At 41.3% G+C, this 21,406-nt stretch overlaps 1 protein-coding gene across 4 annotated transcripts in view; it reads right to left on the minus strand.

Moving 5' to 3' along the window:
* The window catches only part of LOC122538968 (5-hydroxytryptamine receptor 2A-like), a 171,995-nt gene that overhangs the window by 45,047 nt on the left and 105,542 nt on the right, over positions 1-21,406 (minus strand). For all 4 annotated transcript variants that reach the window (XM_043673505.1, XM_043673502.1, XM_043673504.1 and 1 more), the window contains one exon: positions 578-1,009. In XM_043673505.1, coding sequence (XP_043529440.1) covers positions 578-695 — 118 coding nt within the window. In that variant the 5' untranslated portion in view covers positions 696-1,009. The remainder of the gene's footprint in view (positions 1-577; positions 1,010-21,406) is intronic.

A 21,406-nucleotide genomic window follows, 5' to 3' on the forward strand; every position in this document is an offset into this window, starting at 1 on the left:
CGTCTCACGACGTTCCTCCTTGAATCAGCAGAAATTCCAAAAATCATTTCCTTTTAGCCAACGTCGGAACATACTTTCCTCCGAATATTCACGACGATAAATTCGATACGAAACTCTACGTGGGCTATCAGGATCGTGAGTAAGTTACTTCGTTTGTACCCGATACTTTTTTAACCTGTCTCACTCTGCACACACCTCTGTAGCTCGACCTTGTTCGACAACTTTTATTTCTCCAGTTGGAAGTTGGTCGATAAGCGAGGGCCGCGAAACAAATAAAACTTTGGCCGATCGTTCGTAACAACCTATCGAATTTCTTCGCGCAAGTGTCGAAGACGATCAGAGAAAGAGAGGAAGTGAAACAGAGTTGAAAAATTTTATTTAATAAAGATAAAGAAAAAAAAAAAAAGGGTAACAAAGCAGAAACTATAGAATGCAAGATGAAAAATTATTTCACCTGACAGCTCAGATAATCGAACAATTTCGAAAAAAAATTGTTTCTCTGCGCTAATAAATCATCGATATAAAAATAATGATATGCTAATAAACCACACATATTTCATTCGCGCTTGATACATACCAACAACGGTGACGAGTATCAGCAGACCGAGTACCAGAGCCCTGAGGATGATCGAGGCATCCGTGAACGCCAACCCGTCGGTGGACAAGTTTGCAGCCTGGTTCACGTTGTCCTCCATGACGCACCAGATATATTATCTCAGCCCGTGGCAGACTCTTCAGTGTCGGTTGGTTATCATCTCCTTAAATAATGTACCATGGTCCGCTGTCACGGTTAGATCCGCGAGATATCAATCCTCCTCTGCCGCGAGGCGTGTCGTTGGCTGCACCGTCACCGAGTTAATGTCTGTTCGTTGAAACCTTGACGCAACTATCGTCCGGTGATGTTCTCGCTCGCCGTACCGCGTTCTCGACGTTCTCCATATTTCGCGGACGGACGCCCCTGTTCTTCGAGTCTTCTGCCGCTTTTTCCCCCTCGAATTGGCGATTAGGTCTGTAACAAGCAGAGAGACGAAGTTTTAATTGGAGCGCACGAGGATCAGAGTTGCCACGTAAGTTGAGACGAATTTGAATGGAGAAGTTGACTCGAAATTAATGGGAAGTCGAGCTAATTTCTACAACTCTGTGTAAACATTGTAAATTCAGTATCTTTGAATTTTACGAAATTATAGAGACCTGGTTGTAACGATGTAACAACGAAAGGAATGTAAGAGAATTTTTTATCGGTACTGTAAAAGTAAAATTTGATTAAAATTGGGAAAGGATTTTCACCGAAACACTGTCGACGATTCTAACTGCGGCGCCTTCAACAAAAAATTCACACTTCCAACAGAACAGAACCTTCCTCGAGATTCGCAATAAAATAGAAATGTTCTGATTCCTCGTCTACTGATACATATCGCAAATGACGCTCATCTAACCATCGTTTCAACACGAATTATCCTTCACACCAGCTGAGAGTTACACAATTAAAAATTCCCTCCGCCTTTTGAGCAGAGAACTGTGCAACTTCTGATCGAATTAACCGTATCGGCCGGAATCTCTTTGGCGAAAGAGATGGAAGGAAATGAACGAGAAGTATCACCTTCACGGTGGCACGCAGAACCAACAGAAATTGGAGTAATCGATCGACAATTATTGGAATTGAAACGCTGACTGCCGGTGAACCGGGTTCAGGTTATAAATACGGGCGAAAGGGAAACGAGGCGGAGGAGCAGAATATAGAAGAGGCGAAAAAAAAAAAAAAAAAAAATTGTATAAAAAGTTGGAGGCAGAGAGATGGTGTCCACGATGAACGAGCATCATAAAAATTGCTTGCCGAGGTCGCGTGCGCTATATTTAATTTTTCGATAGACACGTTTCATTAACTCTCTCTCTCTCTCTCTCTCTCTCTCGCGCTCGTTCTCTCTTTGGGGCTGGATTGAAAAACGATGCTGGCTCGCTGTCTAGATTCAATTGTCGCGCGCAATCAAATTGACGTTCTCCCCGTGAATTACCGTTTCGCGGATCCTCGTCCACGAACGATGACACTTTTAAATACTTCATCAGATATCCGCCGTCCATTTGTCGGTCGATCAGCGAAACGCGGTGAAACGCGAACGCGCGTGCCACGGGCGAGTTAACGCGTTGGCGAGACTCGTAGAGACACCGAGGGCGCGCGAAACGACGGCGGGAGAATCGTTTCGCGCGGAGAGAAATTTCCACTCCTTCGAGGCCATTAAAAAGTTAAGGGCGTAAGCGGGGAGGAAGAGGAAAGAACGAAGAAGAAGAACTCGTAAAGATGTGCCGGATAAAACAGCTACTTTCGCGGGTTATTAAATAAATTTCATGGCGATTCGCGCCCACCCCCACAACACGTTACACGGAAAAGTATACCTCCTTCATTTCCATTTTATCTTAATGAACGTTTGATGCGCTTCTTTATTCCCTTATCTTCTTCCCCTCGATCTTTCCGGTTCGCTGTTCCTTTTCTCTGATTTTCTTTTCCCCTCCCAATCTGCTTTTCTCTGTCAAATTTTTTACACTCTTCGCTCATTCGTGCATCCGTACATTCTTCATCATGTAGGGTGTTTCGTAACTTGTAGGACCCACTTCGGGAGCTGATTGTACGCCTAAAAATAATGAAAAATGTCATATAAATATATGTCCTATCTGTCTTCGTTTATGAGATATAATGAATTTTCTGTGTTTATTACTTTTACAAAAGATGCTCGAAATAACCATCTTGCATTTGAAGACAAGCCTGCACGCGTCTTTTCATTGATCTGATTACTCTCTCTATCGTTCCTGATGTTTCTTGAATTTGTCGGAAGCCTTGCTCTATTCTATTTCGTAGTATTTCAGCATGTTCAATCGATGTTGCGTATACAATAGATNTATCGACTGGAACTTCCTCTAATATTTCGTGTAAACGCGTGCTGAAAAAATCAACGTACTTTGTGCCTGTTAGTTTCCCATAAAGAGAAAAAGGTCCAATTAAAAATTTCTCAATTATTCCTGCCCATACGTTTAAACTAAACTGGTGTTGATGTCTTGAATGCACAATAACATGTGGATTTTCTTCATCCCAATTATGATTATTATGAAAATTGAATGTACCATCCCTGGTAAAACTAGCTTACTAAAGTTTGCTCTGTTTATAAAATTCATTATATCCCATAAACGAAGACAGATAGAGCATATATTTATATTTATATGTATATATTTTTTTCATTATATTTAGGCGTACAATCAGCTCCCGAAGTGAGTTCCATAAGTTACGAAACATCCTGTATATTCACGTCACACATCCTCAATCCTGTTTTTTCTTTCTCTTTTCTTCTTCATCGTACTTTTTTTCTAGTTTTTCCTCCACGTAGCTTTCTTCTCAGCGTGAGACGTTTCTATTTTCTATTCTTCCGTTCTTCTCCGTTTTTTTCTTTTCTTACTCCGAGTTTGAGCGAAATGGCACATTGGAAACAACGACACGGTGGGAAAATAGCATTGACTTCTGCGTTATTCGTAACTGTCGCGTATTATCACGGCGTGCAATGAGAACGAAAAAGTAGCTTCAGCTGAAATTCGTTTCGAGGACGTTCGTCAAACAATCGGCGTTCGTTTCCTCGCATCAATTTCACGAGGAACAACGCTCGAAGAGCTTTCTCCAACTTCCCCGACTTTGTCCTCTGCCATTAATGACCACGGAGATCTCCTTTAACGACCAGCGCCGTTTCAACGAATCCGCCAGTTCATGGATCATTTGTGCCAGTTTTTCTTCGAAGCGAACATTTCTCTCTCTCTCTGTATATGTTCATCTATCTATACAAGAGTGTACCGAAAATGGTGATTCTAGACGCAAAAGTATAGAAAAAAAAAAATAGAAACAACGTTCAGGCTCTCCGTTTCGGAGAGAAATAGCAATAAAACGGAATTAAATCGAAAATTCGAAAATTAATTAATAATTAATAATAATAATTTACTGATCTAGAGACTTCTCTGTTTGTCCTTCTTCCGTACAACAACTAGTTCGCGTTCTCAATCCGAGTTCTTCTTCGAAAACCAATCGTTCAATCATCGTTCTCTATAAAAAGCCGATTCATCTTTGTTTCAAGATTCTCGAACGTTTCAGCCGTACGTGGATGGAATACACGTCTGTTGGTAGCAGAGCCTCGTTGAAATTAGGTGAACACGGTGTGGGTAATAGCATCGATCACTAGATATTTCAATAATAATTTCACGCGAGCAGTCGATTAATCCTACGTCCGGAGTGTTCGACGATCGTGACGCGACTCAAAGCGGGAGGAAAGAATGATCGTTTCGTCCGATGACGTTCATTTCCGTTAGTGGAGATCCGGAGACTCGTTAGACGAGAGCTGAGAGGCTCTCAGGCTCGATAGCTCGCGGAATAAACTAATTAATGCTCGGCTTCTACAGCCGAGTTGTTACTTTATTCGATTAACGACATCGTCCGAAACAATGGTGCAATTAAGGCCCCCCGTCGTGCAGAACAACCGTGCGCTTTGCTGCCGTTCGATTTCATAGACGAAACCTTTGTTTCGTTCGCGTTTCACACGGAACTTCTCTTTCGCTCGCGAGACACAAATTGGACAAGATGCGCTTTGGACGCACGAAAGTATAATTTATCGACGAGAATCTTGGAATCATGACACAGTGACGGACATACGAGTTGTATCGAAAATCGTGGTACGATCGATTGAAGGAAAGGAAAGCAAGTAAAAGTAAAGAAAGAATAGAAACTTGACATTTTATTGCCAAGTGTACTAAAAAATGCGAGCACTTGCTGTCTATTTTACTTCTATTGCGTACTATTTAATTTCATTTTATCTTATTGCCAACGTTTGTTACGAAGCATGTGAGATGAAGTCAGACAGTCTAAATTTTAATAATCAAACAAATAAATTAGATTCTGTGATTAGAATTTGAGAAAGCAAAAGCTGGAGTCGAGACGGAAAATATATATATTTGAAGTATATGAAGAAAAAGAATCGAAGAAACTAGAACTTACAATTTATACATTTCAATCTCTCCCCCCCAAATTCATGATTCCCCAAATCTCTAAATTATTAGGTTGTGGCTAGAACTTAAAAAAGCAGAATCTAAAATCGAGACGGAAAAGAAACGTATAAAAGAAAAAAAGATCAGAAATAAATTATCGGAAAAGTCCGTAGACTGCAGACTTATTTGTGCAAATTCATATCGAAGTAGAAATTAGATCTTAAGGGAACTATTTTACTCTCGTTTCTGAGTCTTTGAATTTCCCCTTAAATTCATGGAAATTTCTAGTCTGTTCGCAACAATGGAGAAATTGTCGTCGACACTATTCAACGCTATTGAAATTTCTTTGGAATTAGGAATCGTCGGTGGTGCGAGCAGAGGGTAGGAGGAGGGGAGAGGGTGTTTCTAAGCAGCTTCGAGTGGCCTTCGAAAACTAAGAGCCTGAGTCAGCCGGTAATCCGCGGATCTCGCAAGCTTCTGTGAGCGGCAAGTCCTGCGAAGAGGAGGGAAGTTAGTTACACGGAGGCTAATGGAAGCCAGCGGCGGCTGGCAGCTAAACAATATGGACAGCGACACGGTAACAAAGTTGGCCAGGCCAAGAAACGTAATTAAAGCTTGCAGAAGTTAAGTTAATTTGGAAATACCAAATTACCCGAGCCTTCGTCGGCTTCGGCTCAGTCGTAACATTGTCTGTAAATCAATTCGATGTCATCGTACGCCTTGGCTAGACCGAAGTTAAGGTGCCATAACTCGCGATACAGCGTGACGAAAATTATGACATTATCGAAAATTGTCCAATAAAATTTGTTCGTTACACCTTAAAATATGGCTATCTCTAAATGAGACGAGAACAATTTTAAAATTCAACACACCAATTGATGAATTTTGCACAATATCAATTTTCTGCGTGGAATCGTCTAAAATATCGTGACTAGTCTAATCACGATTAAACGGCATGATACTCGCGAAGGAACTGCGCGCAGTTAGGAAGTTCGTTCGAAGAAAACGAAGCTTAATACTCTACTGCGAGCAGAAAATGAGAAAGAAACGCGCAGGCACAAATAACAATAACGAAAACCAAAATGATCCTCCTCTAATTGTTCCGCACCGTTGCAAAACTCGCGGCGCTCTATATATATATGTATCGCTAAGCGTTCTTCTTCTTCGGGGCCAACTGTTTCTAATTAAGCAAAACGTCGGGCGCACGGCTGTAGGCTAATACAGATTAATGTAAGAACACTCGGCCGACGTATCGGGTCAATGAAAGTAATCGCGTTAATAGCCCACGAAGCACGGGGGATGTTCGTTATCCGAAGGAACCGGTCATAAACGATGAAACTTTATTTTCCGCGCTCTTGAACAACCAGAATAACAAATTCTCCGCCTTGCTGCATCCACCGCCACCGAGGCGCAACTTTTAATTAAACGAGAAACTACTAAATCGCGACCACTACGTTACGCCTTAATCTGGATTTTGCGAAAATTTCCACGCTCGGCTCTAGAGCACGTGAGCCCGCGATAATTTTCGAGAACAAGAAAGCCAACCTTGACGAACTAACCGAGTCTCGTCTGTTAATTGTAAGAATTCTGGATTGGGTCTGGATGTTATTCAGATTCCGAAGAAAGTATTTCCAACCCCCAATTGTAATTGTAAAATTATCTAAGATAGAATTGTCAAGTTACAGTTATAGTTGTGCAACTGTGAAAAAATAGCCATTAGAGAGACTAAAATATTTGACGAAAGAATAATCCAAACAGAAACGATTGTAGTTTCTCGTGAATTTATTCAACAACTTGAAAATTCAGTACAAAAGCGTTCCTTCAGGCGCATGAAAGAGGTGGGCGCGTCTCCGCTATTGAGTCGCGTCTGAAATTTTCGTGAAAAAAAAAAAGATACGTCTGTCCTGAACAGAATGTGTCACTTTGTAACTTACAGTTCACAAAACTAAATGAATTTCGATATAACAATTAAACCCTAAACGCGCAAGTGGCAATAAAAGTCAAACTGACGCGGGCAAACGATTACCGCCACTTAAAAAAAAAAAAAAAAAAAACTAATGGCATCGAAACTGCCGTCGAACAATTTATTTTTTAACAAACACAACAATCTTTCTTTACGCGTGACGCACACTAGGAAAATGTATTTTTTTCTCCCTCTCTTTCCACCCCAAATCCATTAAAACCGTCGAAGCTGCGTTTCCAAGTTTCGCCGGGAGCGGCATTCGATTTGACTTATGATAACGGCGGGAAATCTGTGAAACGTTAGAGCAACGTCATTGTCGCGAAACATTACAGCCGGCCGCAATATTGCCACCCTTCCCACGGGGAAAAGAGCCTCGGAAAACGAAACAAAGAGAGAGAGAGAGAGAGAGAGAGAGAGAAAGGCTCGCGAGAAATCGGAAGAGAAGCAGTACCGGTTGCGCGTCCCATGAATAAAATATGAATCAACCGGCTGCGCTGTGTTTTTAGCGAATGAAACGCAACACTCGTAGCAGGGGCGGGTTTTCATTTCGTGTAACAGGCAACGCGTAATTTTTCATTCGGCCGCGCGAACGCAATAAAGGGTATACGCAGGCGCGCGCGATCCTTAACATGAGCGATAATTCTCGGCCGTGAGACAATCATGACGAAGAAGAAACGTGATCGTCTTTAACGTTTCACGTGTTCTCTCTGCACAAAAATTTTAAAACACTGTCAGAGTGTTGAATGTTCACCGACAAAATTGTCAATCAAGGTTATTGAATTAATTAATTTTATTATTTATTATTATTTAGTGAGAGAATTATTCGTCAAAAATTCATGTACCTTGTAGCACAATCGTATTGGCATACTAATACAAATTTTTCAGTCTTGAAACAAAGAGTTTCAGTGGGATGTTGTAGATTTACGAAGGGAAAAGATAATCTGTTACTGGCGTGAACAAGTTAGACAATAAAAAAGGTATTACGGCACTGAAATATCGCTTGCATTATATCTTCGGTGTTTGTAAAACTTTGTCAATTCTTGTAGTTAAAACTTTGGATGAAGAACGATTCGTTTAGAGATTAGATTTATGACGCGTCCGGGAAACGAGGGAAGAAATGAGGCTGGAATACAGAAAATACAGCAGGAGACTGTGAGACGATAGATCGTCTTCCCCTCATATATTCTCGGGGGTTAAAACCAACTCGAAAATTCACAAGCCCATCAGACATTAAACCACGAAAGCTCTATCCAAAGTTTCAGTTTTTTTTTTTTTTGCAATTCTTTTCGAAATCAAATTCTCGAATCATCGTAAACATCTCTTCCAACTCTTGACAAGTTTCTCCAAATTTCTTTCGGCGAGCCACTCACCGAAATCCGCTCGAAGAAAGAGAGAGAAAGAGAGAGACAAGGGGACAAATGATTCGTTGTTAAGCCACGGTCCATCGATTTTGATCGACGAAAGAAAAGACGCACCGATGACGATGATTGTTAAATTTCCAGTTGGGCTTCACAGTGAATATCAAGTGTGATAAATCATTGACGGGAATTCTGATATATCAGTATCAGTGGTACACGGAATAAGCGAACTATCTCAATATCCTAATCCAAATATCCAAGCGAGGTAAGATCGGGGGTGGAGGGTGCAGAGCGGAGGGAAGAAGACTGGTCGCCCCGTTATTGACAGAGAGATTCGTGTCCCCTATCTTCCATCTTGTGCGTGTATATGTGTGTGTGTGTGTGTGTGTGTGTGTGTGTGCACGTCTTCTCGTTCTCCTGATACCGAAGTTGCTCGCTTAACTAAGTTCTCGGTGAATGCGCTTAACAACCACGAGTCTTGTCCTGGTGCTGGCTTGCCCCACGCCGAACGTCTGCCCTATGATTTAACGACAAACTTTGCGGTCTTACGGTGTAAACGCGGTCAAATTAGCTGGATTACGTATTGCAGCCACGGTTATTTAGACTTACGCCCGACAGTTTTCAAGTTTCCACGTTATGTTACGTGGCGTTATACGTACGTATACATATATATATATATGTGTGTGTGTGTGTGTGTGCGAAATTTTACGGGGGACAGTTGCAAATCATGCGAATCTTAGTGAACGATGCAAGCGGAGATTTGCGAGATTCGCCGAAATTACATGCGATAACAGTGCTTGGTATTCGTTAGGCGAGACGTTTTAAGAATCCGGATGATCGAGAGACGCAACTGAGGATGCAAATACGCGGATTTTTCTTCCACTAAGGTCGTCCGTGGCAAAGCAAAGCTCGTTGTTCCCGAGGAAATCCATTTCCACGATGACGTCAGTGTGTCTTCACATTTCAGGAGAAATGAACGCTCCGTAGTGTGCGATAATGGCTCCGTTCCACCAGCGTTGTCAGATCTTCGAAGAAACGAACTATCTCCTTTCTCTTTAATTACCTTCCTTCGCGCTTCGTGAATACTCAAAAACATTGTATTTCACGGAAGCACAGTATCGAGTTGGGACATTCATTTTCGTCTAGTCTGTCATTACCGGACGATCGATAGTGTTGCACGCCGACAGTAGATTTTCATGTATTTATGGGAAATTTGATAGTTAAAATCTGCAAGAGAGATCTATTCTCGTTTAACAAATGTTCCTCAGCAGCACTTTTGTGTGATTTCACACAATTAATCTAAATTACTAAATTAATCTAAACGATATTTTCATCTCTGAACAAATATTATTCAACACCACCGAATATCTGAATGATTTTGCAAAATCAACAACGTTCGAAACGTTTAACTTCAAATTAGAGATCGATACGTAGGTGCACGTTCGTTTCCGACTTGCACGGCCATCAACAATGATATTATTTTTCAAGCATTCTCGACGAAAACTGTAGCGGAATCGCGCCGATCGCGAGAGCAATGAATCTCCCAGCCTCGTTTGGAATTCGTCCAAGCACGAAAGGATCGCTCAAAATTCTCGTTCGTATTGTACGTGGCTCGTTTTTACATTCTACGTACCGCGGATGATTTATTCTCGCAGCTAGGGCACAGCCACGTTTCCTTAATCGCCATGAAAAAAAAAAGGGAAAAAGGAAGAAATGATACGCGGCAGATAACGAAACAAATCGAGCCCGCCGTGATTTATCGTGCCTTAATCCAACGATACCTGCCGCCGATACACGGTGATTTTTCACCAACTGAACGCCGATCGATCCTTGGAAATTCAGTTAATACGCCAGTTTCCGCCTGCAACGCGATTCGTTGCAAAATACGAAACACTCTCAGATGCAGGGTATTCGGTTCAACTTGTGTTTCCTGCCAGAGAACAGAAAATGGCGCTCGAAGGTTTCAACGGTAATAATTGTAAAATTGTTATCACACCTGATTAATTTGATTAATTCGAGTGGATTTTTTGTGTTAATGTAGCTTCGTATTTTTGTAAAAATAATAGAATCCAGATAGAAGAATTTGTAATAATAAATAAACGATGTATTTTGGATGTTTTATATATTTCTGTGAATTGTGTGTATCTTGTAATTTTTCACAAACGCACAGAAATCCCCAGTCTATTGATTCATTCATCTAATTGCAAGAATTGATACTTTTGTTTAAGAATTTAAGCATTTCTGCAGGAATTTAAATAACATATATATTTCAGACGGCTGTTTGAAAAACTTGTAACATTATATGTGATATAACTGAAGAAGAAATCGTTATTATATTGTACCAGAACCGAGGAAGAAACCGCATTTTATTAATTGATAAGATTTCAGTATCATTCGGTACGTCCATTGAATGTAGCAGACTTTACGTAATCATTTATACTCGTTCCCATGAAATATTTTCGACGATGAAAAATAGAATAGTTCCAGAACTTGAGGGCTTGCGCTCGTTGTTGAAAAAATAATTTCTCGAGGAAGCAAGAAGCTCAACAAAAGAAAAATCATGCTTTATTCAGTAAAATACCATTTCGACGAAAAACGTGCATTCAACGCTAATTTTGTCAAAAAAAAAAGAAGTCCGCGGATGTTTACGATTTCTTAAAATTACGAAATCTGACGTTACACGATCCTCTCCACTCTGCCAGTTGGCGAAAGAAAAAATTTGAGACTGTTCAACACGAAGAAAATGAAGTTTCGTGGCCAATATTTCACGACCGTATCTACACCCTCATTTTCGCCCGTTTTCGCACGTTTATCACGGCGGAATGTAGTTCCGACAAACCTTTCCATTTCCTGCGTCTAACGCGAGAACGCGATTTATTCGATTCAATTTACCCCCTCGACGAAGCCATAAAGTCGTGTTAATACGATTATAATAATGCACTCTCCTCCGGCTGCGAAATTTATTCGCACGCAAAATAGTGTCCGAAATTCGGGCCCCACATGCTTATATGGGATTGCGCGTTTGCGTAGTGCTTGCGTAATGTTACTCATCGAGGATGAAAGTGATTTTGAGAGAGATAAGAAAGAAGAGACGGGAGGGAGGAGAAAAAACCGGTGAAATTATGTCCGCGGATAATGCGTCCGATATGCAGGAGGAAATTGCACCCCAGACATCACTCTCGCGATGGGATACTCTTGCCATAAATTCCTTTTTACTACGTTCAGCTATCGACTGTGAAAACTGTCCATTATTACGCTCTCCTTTTCATTAGGTTAATGCCGCGTCACGCGTTATGGTTACTAGTTAAACTTCATAGATTCTTTACTGTAATAAATATTTTAACAGGTTGCGTGATAAATTTCGTTCGTCCCTTGGCTATTAAAACTATATATCGTAGAAAATGAATCATCCGCATTGAATAAAGACAGACAACGTACGAATAGATATTATTAAAAGAATCATTTGCCATTGCAGAAAATATTGGTCTCGTGATCGATATTAAACCGACTTGAGTTTGATTGAAATATTTACTGCGCTATTAGCATTGGAATATTGATCGTTTCAATAAAAGAGAGACGCCCAAGTAAGGATTATATAACTCAAAGAATGAAAGAAGATAGAAACACGAGTGTTACGTGCGTAGAATTTTTTGATAAAAAGACGAAAGCTTCGGTTAATTTGTTCGTAAGGAATAATCAGTTGTACAATAATAATTTTATCATTGACAGTGAAACTTATTGCACGACCTAATATATTCTATGAAATATACTAGATCGACCAAAAAGTAATTTTTCATAAATGGACATACATGTATATCTGAAAGTGTAACTTCAGTTTAATAGTTGATCACTCAAGCTTGTTCAAGGAAAAGAATGTGCACGATTTCGTTTGCAATTGCATGTTCGGCGCCGATTTCAAATTGGCAAGTCGAAAAGAAGCCATATTTTCTGAAAAGAAAAGAAAAAAAAAATGCCAGGTGCAAATTCATGAAAAATTATCCAACGTGTATATGAGAGTTACTGATCAGGAGGATGTCAGATCGTTTTTTGTCGAAAAAGTCGAAAACTTTTTCGAACGCGGGATCATAAAGTTGCCTGAAAAAATGGCAAAGGATAATCAAACAAATCATCAGTTGTAATATTATCTAACAAATTTTTTTGTTTTCCGAATTTTGAACAATTCGCTCCACATTTCCACGCCAAAATGATACGATGTATCGTCATCTTGTGTCGCCCTCCAGTTTTAAAACCAGCGTGATACCTAAAACTTCCGAGGGCAGGTGTGTATAACGTATAATAGAATCGAGCCGGGAGTTTCAGAGCGATAGCTGCGAAATTAAAGGGAAGTCGCGGTGAGTATCGTGTCGCCCGAGCCAGTCGGTATCAAACTTTCACCTGTCACTCGAACATCACCACAAACTGTGTGTACCATATTCCCCTGTGCGAATACGAAGGCAATTTTCGTACGACGCTTGCCAAGCTGCAGCCGCACGATGTACTTAGGCTGCTCTATTACCGACGTTAACGCCCTTATTGCATCGACGTGATAGTGGCGGGTAATGGTGGCGTGTGTCGTTTAATTTATGCACATAATCTCGACGGTTAAGTAAACAGAGAGCCTTAGACTTCCTGCTCGGCGCTCGCTCTCTTTCCGTAATATCAAGTGGAGAGCGACGTGTGTGTGTGTGTGTGTGTGAGAGAGAGGATCGGAACGACGTCACCGGAGGTTGAATTTATTGTAGGATATATTGGATATCTGACGCGAAGATACACTGCATTAGCGTTAATTAATAATCGATTGCTCGAGGAACGGGCGGAAACCTTGAACTCGTTCAAATTTCTACCACCCTCCTGATTTTGCAGGAAGGATGCGGCCGATTCTCGCCGGATCAGCAATGCATCTCCATTAATTAAATCATTTAGGCTGGAAGATATCTAGGCCTAAATTTCGCGGATCGATCGTCAACGAAACGAGTAGAATAGATACTCGAGAGTTTTTCGACGAGCGGAGGGTCAAGTTTGAAATATTACGGTGCAAAGAATTGCGTAAATCTCGAGAGTTGGAGATGTTACGTAGAAAACGAGATGGCGATTGGACAGAGAAACAAGAGAGGCGAACTGTCTCCTTCCAGTAAATTTCACGCGAAGTTAAATACGACAATTGACTTCATCGAGTGATTGAATTTCAATTCGACGCAGACGAATGATTCTCGTTAAACACATTACCAAGTACAACCGCTGCGTTTTTAAATAGACGTAGTTTAATAAAATGAATTCAATGCATCTCATCGAAATAACGATATTGCAATATCAAGTAATAATTGGAGCGATATTGAACGATAATCTTGGAATGGTAATCAAAGCGAGGTGAAATTCACTGCGAAGCGACAACGAAATTCTAACGACCGACAGTTCGCCACCGAATTGAAAGTCACAGAAGCACCCGAGGCGTTGCCAGATAAACTGCAAACTCGAAAGATTCGAGATAAGCCTCGAGAAACTAATCCGTAATTGGATGTCAGTGTTACTTGCCTCTTTCAATTTGTATTTCATCGTGATAGGCAATGAATAGAACGAGGCAAGGTCTCTGGAAGAGAAACCCTCCGTAAGAAGGGCAGGCTCCGAATAATCAGAGATAATCAAATGACGCCGGGATTACACGCGGGATCACACGGTTATCGCGTTCTTTGTCAGACGAACGACAACATTAGCCTTTCTTGCTGCTTCTCAGCGAGGGTTAAACTTCGTTGGTGTCGGCGTGTTCGTGCCGCCCGTAACCGTGAATGAATGGATACGCCTCGTACTTTCCGCCGCGACACGCCGGCTGAATTGTGATTGTACAAACAAAGATGCACACAGGTTGATCTGCATTTAAATGATCAAAGTTTGCCGAATGGGTTTCCATGGAAAGGGAGGCGTGTATCCCTTAATTCCACGCGCCCAGATACATAAATGCAATCCACGAATTCTATATTCTTTTATATCTCCGGCGTCGTGTCCCGTGTTGCCGCATGGTTTATGGAAGGAGGTCCCTTGCGGAAAGATGAAATTTATATAACCGTACGCGTAGAAAGATCTATTAATTCGACGTGCCAGATACATTTTAATTCGCGAGTTACATATTCATTTCATATTGTCGTGTCGCGTCTTTTTTTCTTTCCTTTTCTTTTTTCCTCTTCTTTTCATATTTATGAAACTCACTGATTCCCATTAATTTCATACGCGAGCCGTGAATTTTACGTGTCTTTTAATTCGAGAATTAATTCAATTTCGATCATTTGTCGTCACTGATCTATGAATCGACGTATCAGATAATAAATTCGACTCGTGAGTTCTACATTCGAACAGAGAGTATACTCGTGACAAATTATATAATAATTGTTCACTGCAAAAACGTTCTTCAATTCGGCATGTCAGATCGATGCAGTTCTATAGACGTTCGTATTTCAAACATCGTTGGAACAAAATCTTCAGGTAGTTCATTGATAAAAATCGACCAACTAATTTACGATATAAGTCAGGGGTAAAACTGGGGCGTCTTGTGATAAACGTTATCCGTCAGATTCACACGGTTTTTTCAGCCGACAGACTCTTTGCGAATGACATTCGCTGTCGCAGAGGAGACAAACTCACTTCGCGGAAGTTAGCCGGAGTTCCACCGCCGGGGTTTTTGCATAAGCCAGCGAAACTTGCGGAAGAGATCACGTTCGTGATTTATCCGACGCGTGTTTTCTGATAACGCTGTGTTCTGAACGGCTGTCACACTTTACTCGAACCTACTTCATCCACTCTGATAAAATCTTCATCGCTGTGTCGATTAATTCTCTCGATTTACAGTCGAAAGATGCATCAATTATCAGAGAAAAGTTACACAAAGAAAGTTTCTTGAAAGAGAATTGTTTTAAAATTTCGATAAAAAACTTAAAAAAAAAAACAGCGAATAACTCTCGTAAAAAAAGAAAAACATTTCAAGAACCAGAAGCTACCACGAACCAATAAATACGAGAAAACTGCTGTTTCAAGAACTGAGGGTGACGCGTGATTTACACAGCAGTAATTCAATTTAAATGCAGATCAACCTGTGCGAACCTTTTTTTCTTTCAGAAATGTAGCGAGCGAATCTGGCGTCGAGTACGAATTGTTCCCAGGCGAGAAACACCGAGGCAGAGGTTTCCCCCTTCTTTTCAGAATGGGCCCGTCCCACGGTCCGCGCTTAACCCTAAAGCCGTGGAATTTTTAATACCTGCTCGAGCCCCTTAATCAAGAGAGCAACGCGGGTCTGTCCCGACCGCGGCAACGGCTGCACGGCAGGAGGAAATGGCCTGGATCCTGTCTAATGAAACCAGGCGAAGAAAAAACCTTGGCTGGCTTTTTCCCTCTTCGTGGCGTTAGCGTGGCGTGGCTTCAGCAAGAAGAGAAAAAGGAACAAAAAAAAAAAAAAAAAAGAAATAAAGGAGGGGATGAGGGGGAGAAAGAAGCTCGTCTTTGCATTAGCCGTGACCACGATGAACCACGCGGACACACGGTTGCGCGGAGAGTTTGCCTTGTTACCGTTGCATTATGTAATTAAAAAGTAGCAACGGTCGATGCTCGGCTCGAAACACAAACTTCGTTCGCCCCGGGGAAGTCTACACGCGTTACGCGAACGGGTCGGTTTAATAATTTTCATCCCCTCGTGCCTGTCCCGAGAAAAATTTCATCCGGCGGCAGCCTTCTGTCGATAACCCGGGCTCGAAAAGAAGATTAAGGAAAAACGAACGTAACCGTGCGTTCATTCATTATTTCGCGAAACAGAGAGAAGAGGTGGAGGAAGTTGACGCGAATTAGAGATCGACGACGTCATCTCTGTGTCATTTAACTCTTTGCAAGCAGAATTTTTTTAGAATTTTTTTTCAAAGGAGAGGGAGAGACGGATTGATTAATTGTAGCAATTTTTTTTTGATTTGTCAATCCAACGTGAATGAATCGTTTAATATTTTTGTATTCTTTATGAAGCATTGTAGGAAATTTTGAATGAATTTTCCTTATCTTTGTTTCCTCTCCGGAGGAAACCTCTTCGTACGTGAGAAATAATAATATTCCGATTATTATATTTGATCGTTGAATTACTTAATTAAGATTATTCAATAGTACGAAATTAGAGTATTTATTTACTTGAAGAAGAGGTACTCTTATCTTGTTTCAACACCAGTTTAATTCCAGAATATTGGGAGCAATGTTTCCAAAATGTATCAGCCTCGGAATGTGTCACATTAAATCGAGGAAAATATTTCTCGATGAAGATTCTCACCGAGAGAATTTGTACAGAGTATTACATTCGGACGACGATTCGAGCTATCCAGCTCGGTGTAATTCGATTAAGAAGCCTCCGGTTTTTATCAGTGTACGAGCAGCAAAACGTGAAATGCACGAGCGAGCTCCGACGATAAAGAATTCTAGCTCCCTTATCTGCCGTGTCTCCTACCGTGTTCGAATATCTCGCGCAAAAGAACCAACCCTCCGATGTGATTCCGTTCAAATATCACGCGACAGCGCAGGCACGTAGTTTCTATAGCCAGTTTTTGCCTACGGCTACGTGACCGAATTATGAAGCATCGCGGTGTTGCGAGAACTAGAAAGCTGAAAGAAAGGAGCGAATATTTTATTTGGACGTTTCCACCGGCCGCCTGTGTTTCATAAATAATTCGGCCAACTTTCCAACTGTCTGTGCGCGGCAAACCGATCCGACGAGACGCGTCCCGTTGCTCTCGAATTTTCCTAAAAGTAATTAAATACTTTTGTCACATGTATTATTCATAAGGCCCGCGGTGTTTTTCTTCCGCGGTGGTTTTCCTTCCGGGCGAAGAGAAGTGACGATGAGCAGACATTGAATTTTTATGCACTTTCGGGGGCGAGGGGAGGATTCAAAGCCGCGAGAAAATATATCTCAAAGTAGACCGCCACAATTTTAGTTTCAGACGGCAGAAGCATTCCCCTTCGAATTTGAAATTGCAAATTCGCAGAGCCAAATTGAATTTGGTACGAATTTGGGATTAAAAAAGAGTTTTCGTTGTTAAAATCTTGATGGAATGGTTGAAATCTGTTTCATTTCTAAAATCACAAATAATTGTCTTCAATTTCTACGTTCCTCTGAATTTTCACACCATCAAGTTTCTCGTAAATACGTAGAAATCCGCTACTTTTTCAATTTACCACAGAATTTTTAAGAACTGAACGCCGATCGCGTGCTCACACAATTTATTATTTTTCGAAAGAGTCACGTACCAGTCTCACTAAATTGTCTCCACCTAATTCTCGATTGTACTCACTTTATAGGTAATAAAAGAAACAGTCTCGCTGTAAAAAAAAAAAAAAAAAAAAGAAACATAGCAGAAGAAAGAAGACAGTCGTTTCCCCGTGTCACAACGTTTCAAGCAACAAGCCCGTAGTTGAACGCGTGTCAATTAGCGGACCGTGGATGCTGGAACGGCGAGGAAAATTGTCAGAAATCTTCCAGCGAGCAGCTTTCGCGAACACGCGTTGTAAAACGTTGTGGCAGCTGTAAAAGTACCACGCTCCCGTCACGGACCGACGATTCGTGACAATTCGTGATCACTTCAGGAGAAAACACGACGATCCCGTTGGATTGATCATTTCGTTGAAACGTGTCACTCCACTTTCTATCCTCGATGGTGCTAAATATCGAACGATCGACCTTAACGCGTCCACGAAAGCACACAGGGTGGCCCCTGTCGAAACGATACTCGATGCATCGTTGTTATCACGGACCGCAGGCGCCGCGTATAATTCAATTGCCGCTTTAGAATTTCGAGGACCCGGCGATTCAGCTGGGAGACAAAATTTCTCCGAATGTTCGCCAATTTCGAAACGCTGCTCTTTGCTGTTTTCTTCGGCAACAAGTTCCTCTTCTTTTTTTTTCAATTACCTCGCTACAACAAACTGCAAAGTCATTCGCTTTGAGAAATTTCGCAAATTAGATCTGCCAACGGAATTAATGAAATTCCATCGTCGTAAGTTGCCGAGTTAGTACGACGAAAGTAATTGCAACGACATTTCTTGCATTTAATCACCTGGCTTGTAATCAAAATATTGGATTATACAGCTCTTTCTCTTTCCTTTTGAGAAAAATTGCTCGCGTTCTGCAGTGAGCACGAAATTCAACGGTAGCAACGGGTTCCTTTGAGTTCGAAAGCTAGCGAACACCAATTACGCGTGAAATTTTATTCATTAGGTGTGTGGCAAAGTTCGATCACACATTGATTTCTGTCGCACATTGAAGAAAATAAAGTTTAGCATTCTTCAACATTGGAGAATCCACGAGTGGGACGAATATTTCGGAATATTTTTCACAACTAAATAAAAATTCAAAGCTGTTAACAAAGCTTTCAGCTTTACCTCCATATTTTTGTTTCTTTTTCTTTTTTTTTTTTTTTGAAAGAAAGTATTACAAAATGCTGAAATTATTCGCTGCGTCCGAAACCTCTTTTGCTAGAACATCGAAAGCCACTCACGGCGTGTAATGGACCATTTAAAATAAAAAATTCTTTTCGAGTCTGCCGTGCAAAATATGACGTGGAGGTTTCTCGCGGAAGGAAATTCCTTTCCCGGGGAAACGAATCGACCTTGAACGTTTCCGAGGAATCGCAAGATACCAAGAAGAAAGTTACAGGGGTTACATTCTTGAAAATTTATAGAAAATTCGATATCACGATGAAGAAGTTTCAACAGAACGTTCTCTAATGAATTTCTCGCATATTTGTCCATGCAACTTTATCAGGGAGTTTAAACTTTGATAAACTGCTTTTGTACAATATTCCGCGAGCCTGAAACTTCCAGCGAATCGAGAGACAATTTTTTAATTCTGCTCTTGAATTGCTAAAGAGAAGCTACTAGATGCACTAATATACTTAAAATTTACTATAAGAATTAAAATCCTATAGATGAAGATCTATAGAATAGGTCAGAAGCTTCTTACCACCTATTTCTCTTTTAAATAAAAATATTTTGACGTTTTTATTACATTTTGTTAATTTTAAATTAAATTTGACTTTTTAATTATGTCTTAAAAGTTATTTCTCTTAAACGTTGGCAAATCTGTGCTTTTCTTGAGTGGGAAGTGATTTTTGGCTCGCCTTATATAAAATATCCAGGGGAAATTTCCAATCGATCATTTTCACTTTACTTCTGATTTTATTAATCCGACCAAAAGGAACGCGATCAATTTATCTCTTCGAATCGACAAACCACCGATCATTCCTCTCAATTATTCCTCTAAAGAATCCTTCTTCGCCAACTAATTCTCCTCCCGTCTCCTTGGAAAAATCACGGAAAGCGGACACGTATTCCGTTCCTACGGTCACGTAGAATCGAAACGGTTCTTCCGTCCGCAAACGGAACGAGCGTTTAAGCTGCGATACATACACACACACACACACACACACACAGAGAGAGAGAGAGAGAGAGAGGGAAGCTTAAAAAGCCAGCTTTCGCCTCGACGAGGAACGTTGCTTTTCTTTGCCGTATCGACACTAGCCAATAGTTTGCTACGAGGAAGGGAAAAAGTGGTGACTTCGTTACGGATGCTAATGAAAGGGGATTGTCGACAATTGAAGCGGATTTACTCAGCCAGAGTGAGTAACAGAGGGGGTGAACAAGAGGGGCGGAGGGTGGAAATAGGTTTCACGCATTGTACTCCAACTACAAGGCGATGTTATGGATTAATTCCCCGAGCTTTACCATTGTCCGCGACTCCGGAGTGAAAATGGATCAGGATTTTCGGCATTGTTACGCCATTTCATATTACTTCCGCGAGTTTTCGAGGAAATTGCGGAATTAGCGCGCGATTCGCCTGTTGTTCGCCCGTGAAAAGTCGTCGAGATCGCTCTCTCTCTCTCTCTCTCTCGTGAATTGCTTTCTTCCGCTTAACTTTTGGAAAATCTCAGAGAATTATCGTTTCACGATTTAATTACAGACCCCCCCCCCCTCCCCCCAGCCAGCCATGAATTGTCGTTCGAAATCTTATCCAAATTGCCATTAAATGTTTCACCACGTGGGTATTTTCCTTGTCTGCGACTTGAACCGAAGAATCTTCCTCGAGTTTCTGACTTAAAATTTACGGAAATAAGGTAAGTAATCTCAAGCCAAAGACTGGAGAGAAAGGATTCTTTCTCAGTCCGGTGTATGGTCAAAGCAACGTCGATCAACCTTGAGGGGATGGGGGGAAAATTATTATTCGACTCGAGACGGTCTGGCGCGTGGTACGTGCTCGAAATGTCAATCAAGCGGAGAACACGCGGCTCCTCTCGGTTGCACTTCCTTCTTTGCGGCTCGGACACAGAGGACAGATTCCAAGTGAAAAATGCAGACCGTGGTTACGGCCAGACGTGTTATCCCTTCGAACTCAACAGACTGAATCTTTTACGTTTCAGACCTGAATTTTCACGTGCTTCGTCTTACGAACCCTCTGTTTATACCCTTCGACCGATTCACGTTCACATTCACGCTCTTGCACGCCCAGGTTTTAAACAAATTCGCGCTTTAAACTAACCGTGTGTGTAACATCAGCGTGAAAAGGGAGGAACAAAAGGGCGCAATTAAATTTCATAAATTCGCAGCGTCGTGCGACCGACGAACAATGCGGGAAGAGGTAGAAAGGTGTCCGCCGACCTCTGAATAGAAAACGCAGCGGCGTATATACGAATTTTGCCGCGGACGCGGGAACAAACGGGAGAAAAACGCTTGGTTAAACAAGCCGGGATATGCAGGGTTGCGTGCAGTAACAAGCAGTTATTTGAGCTAGCTGGAGCTAGCGTTCTTTTCGAATTCAACCTTACGTGCATTTACGCGAGATTTGAAAAGATAAAGACAAATGAAACACGCTCGAAAGTGTTTAGAGCATTCGTTGTAACTCTTTCTTGTTTCCCCGTACGGGACGTGGAAGAACGTCACATTTTTTTTTTTTTTGCGAGAGAACGTTTCAAATTACGAGTCGGAACCGCTCTGAAAAATAGCACGCGTTCCAATTTACCGGATGAAAATTAAACAGTCCACGACAATTAAAAAAAAAAAAAAAAAA

This window comes from Frieseomelitta varia, unplaced genomic scaffold (genome assembly GCF_011392965.1).
Source record: "Frieseomelitta varia isolate USP_RPSP 00005682 unplaced genomic scaffold, Fvar_1.2 scaffold_184, whole genome shotgun sequence".
Lineage (NCBI taxonomy): Eukaryota > Metazoa > Arthropoda > Insecta > Hymenoptera > Apidae > Frieseomelitta > Frieseomelitta varia.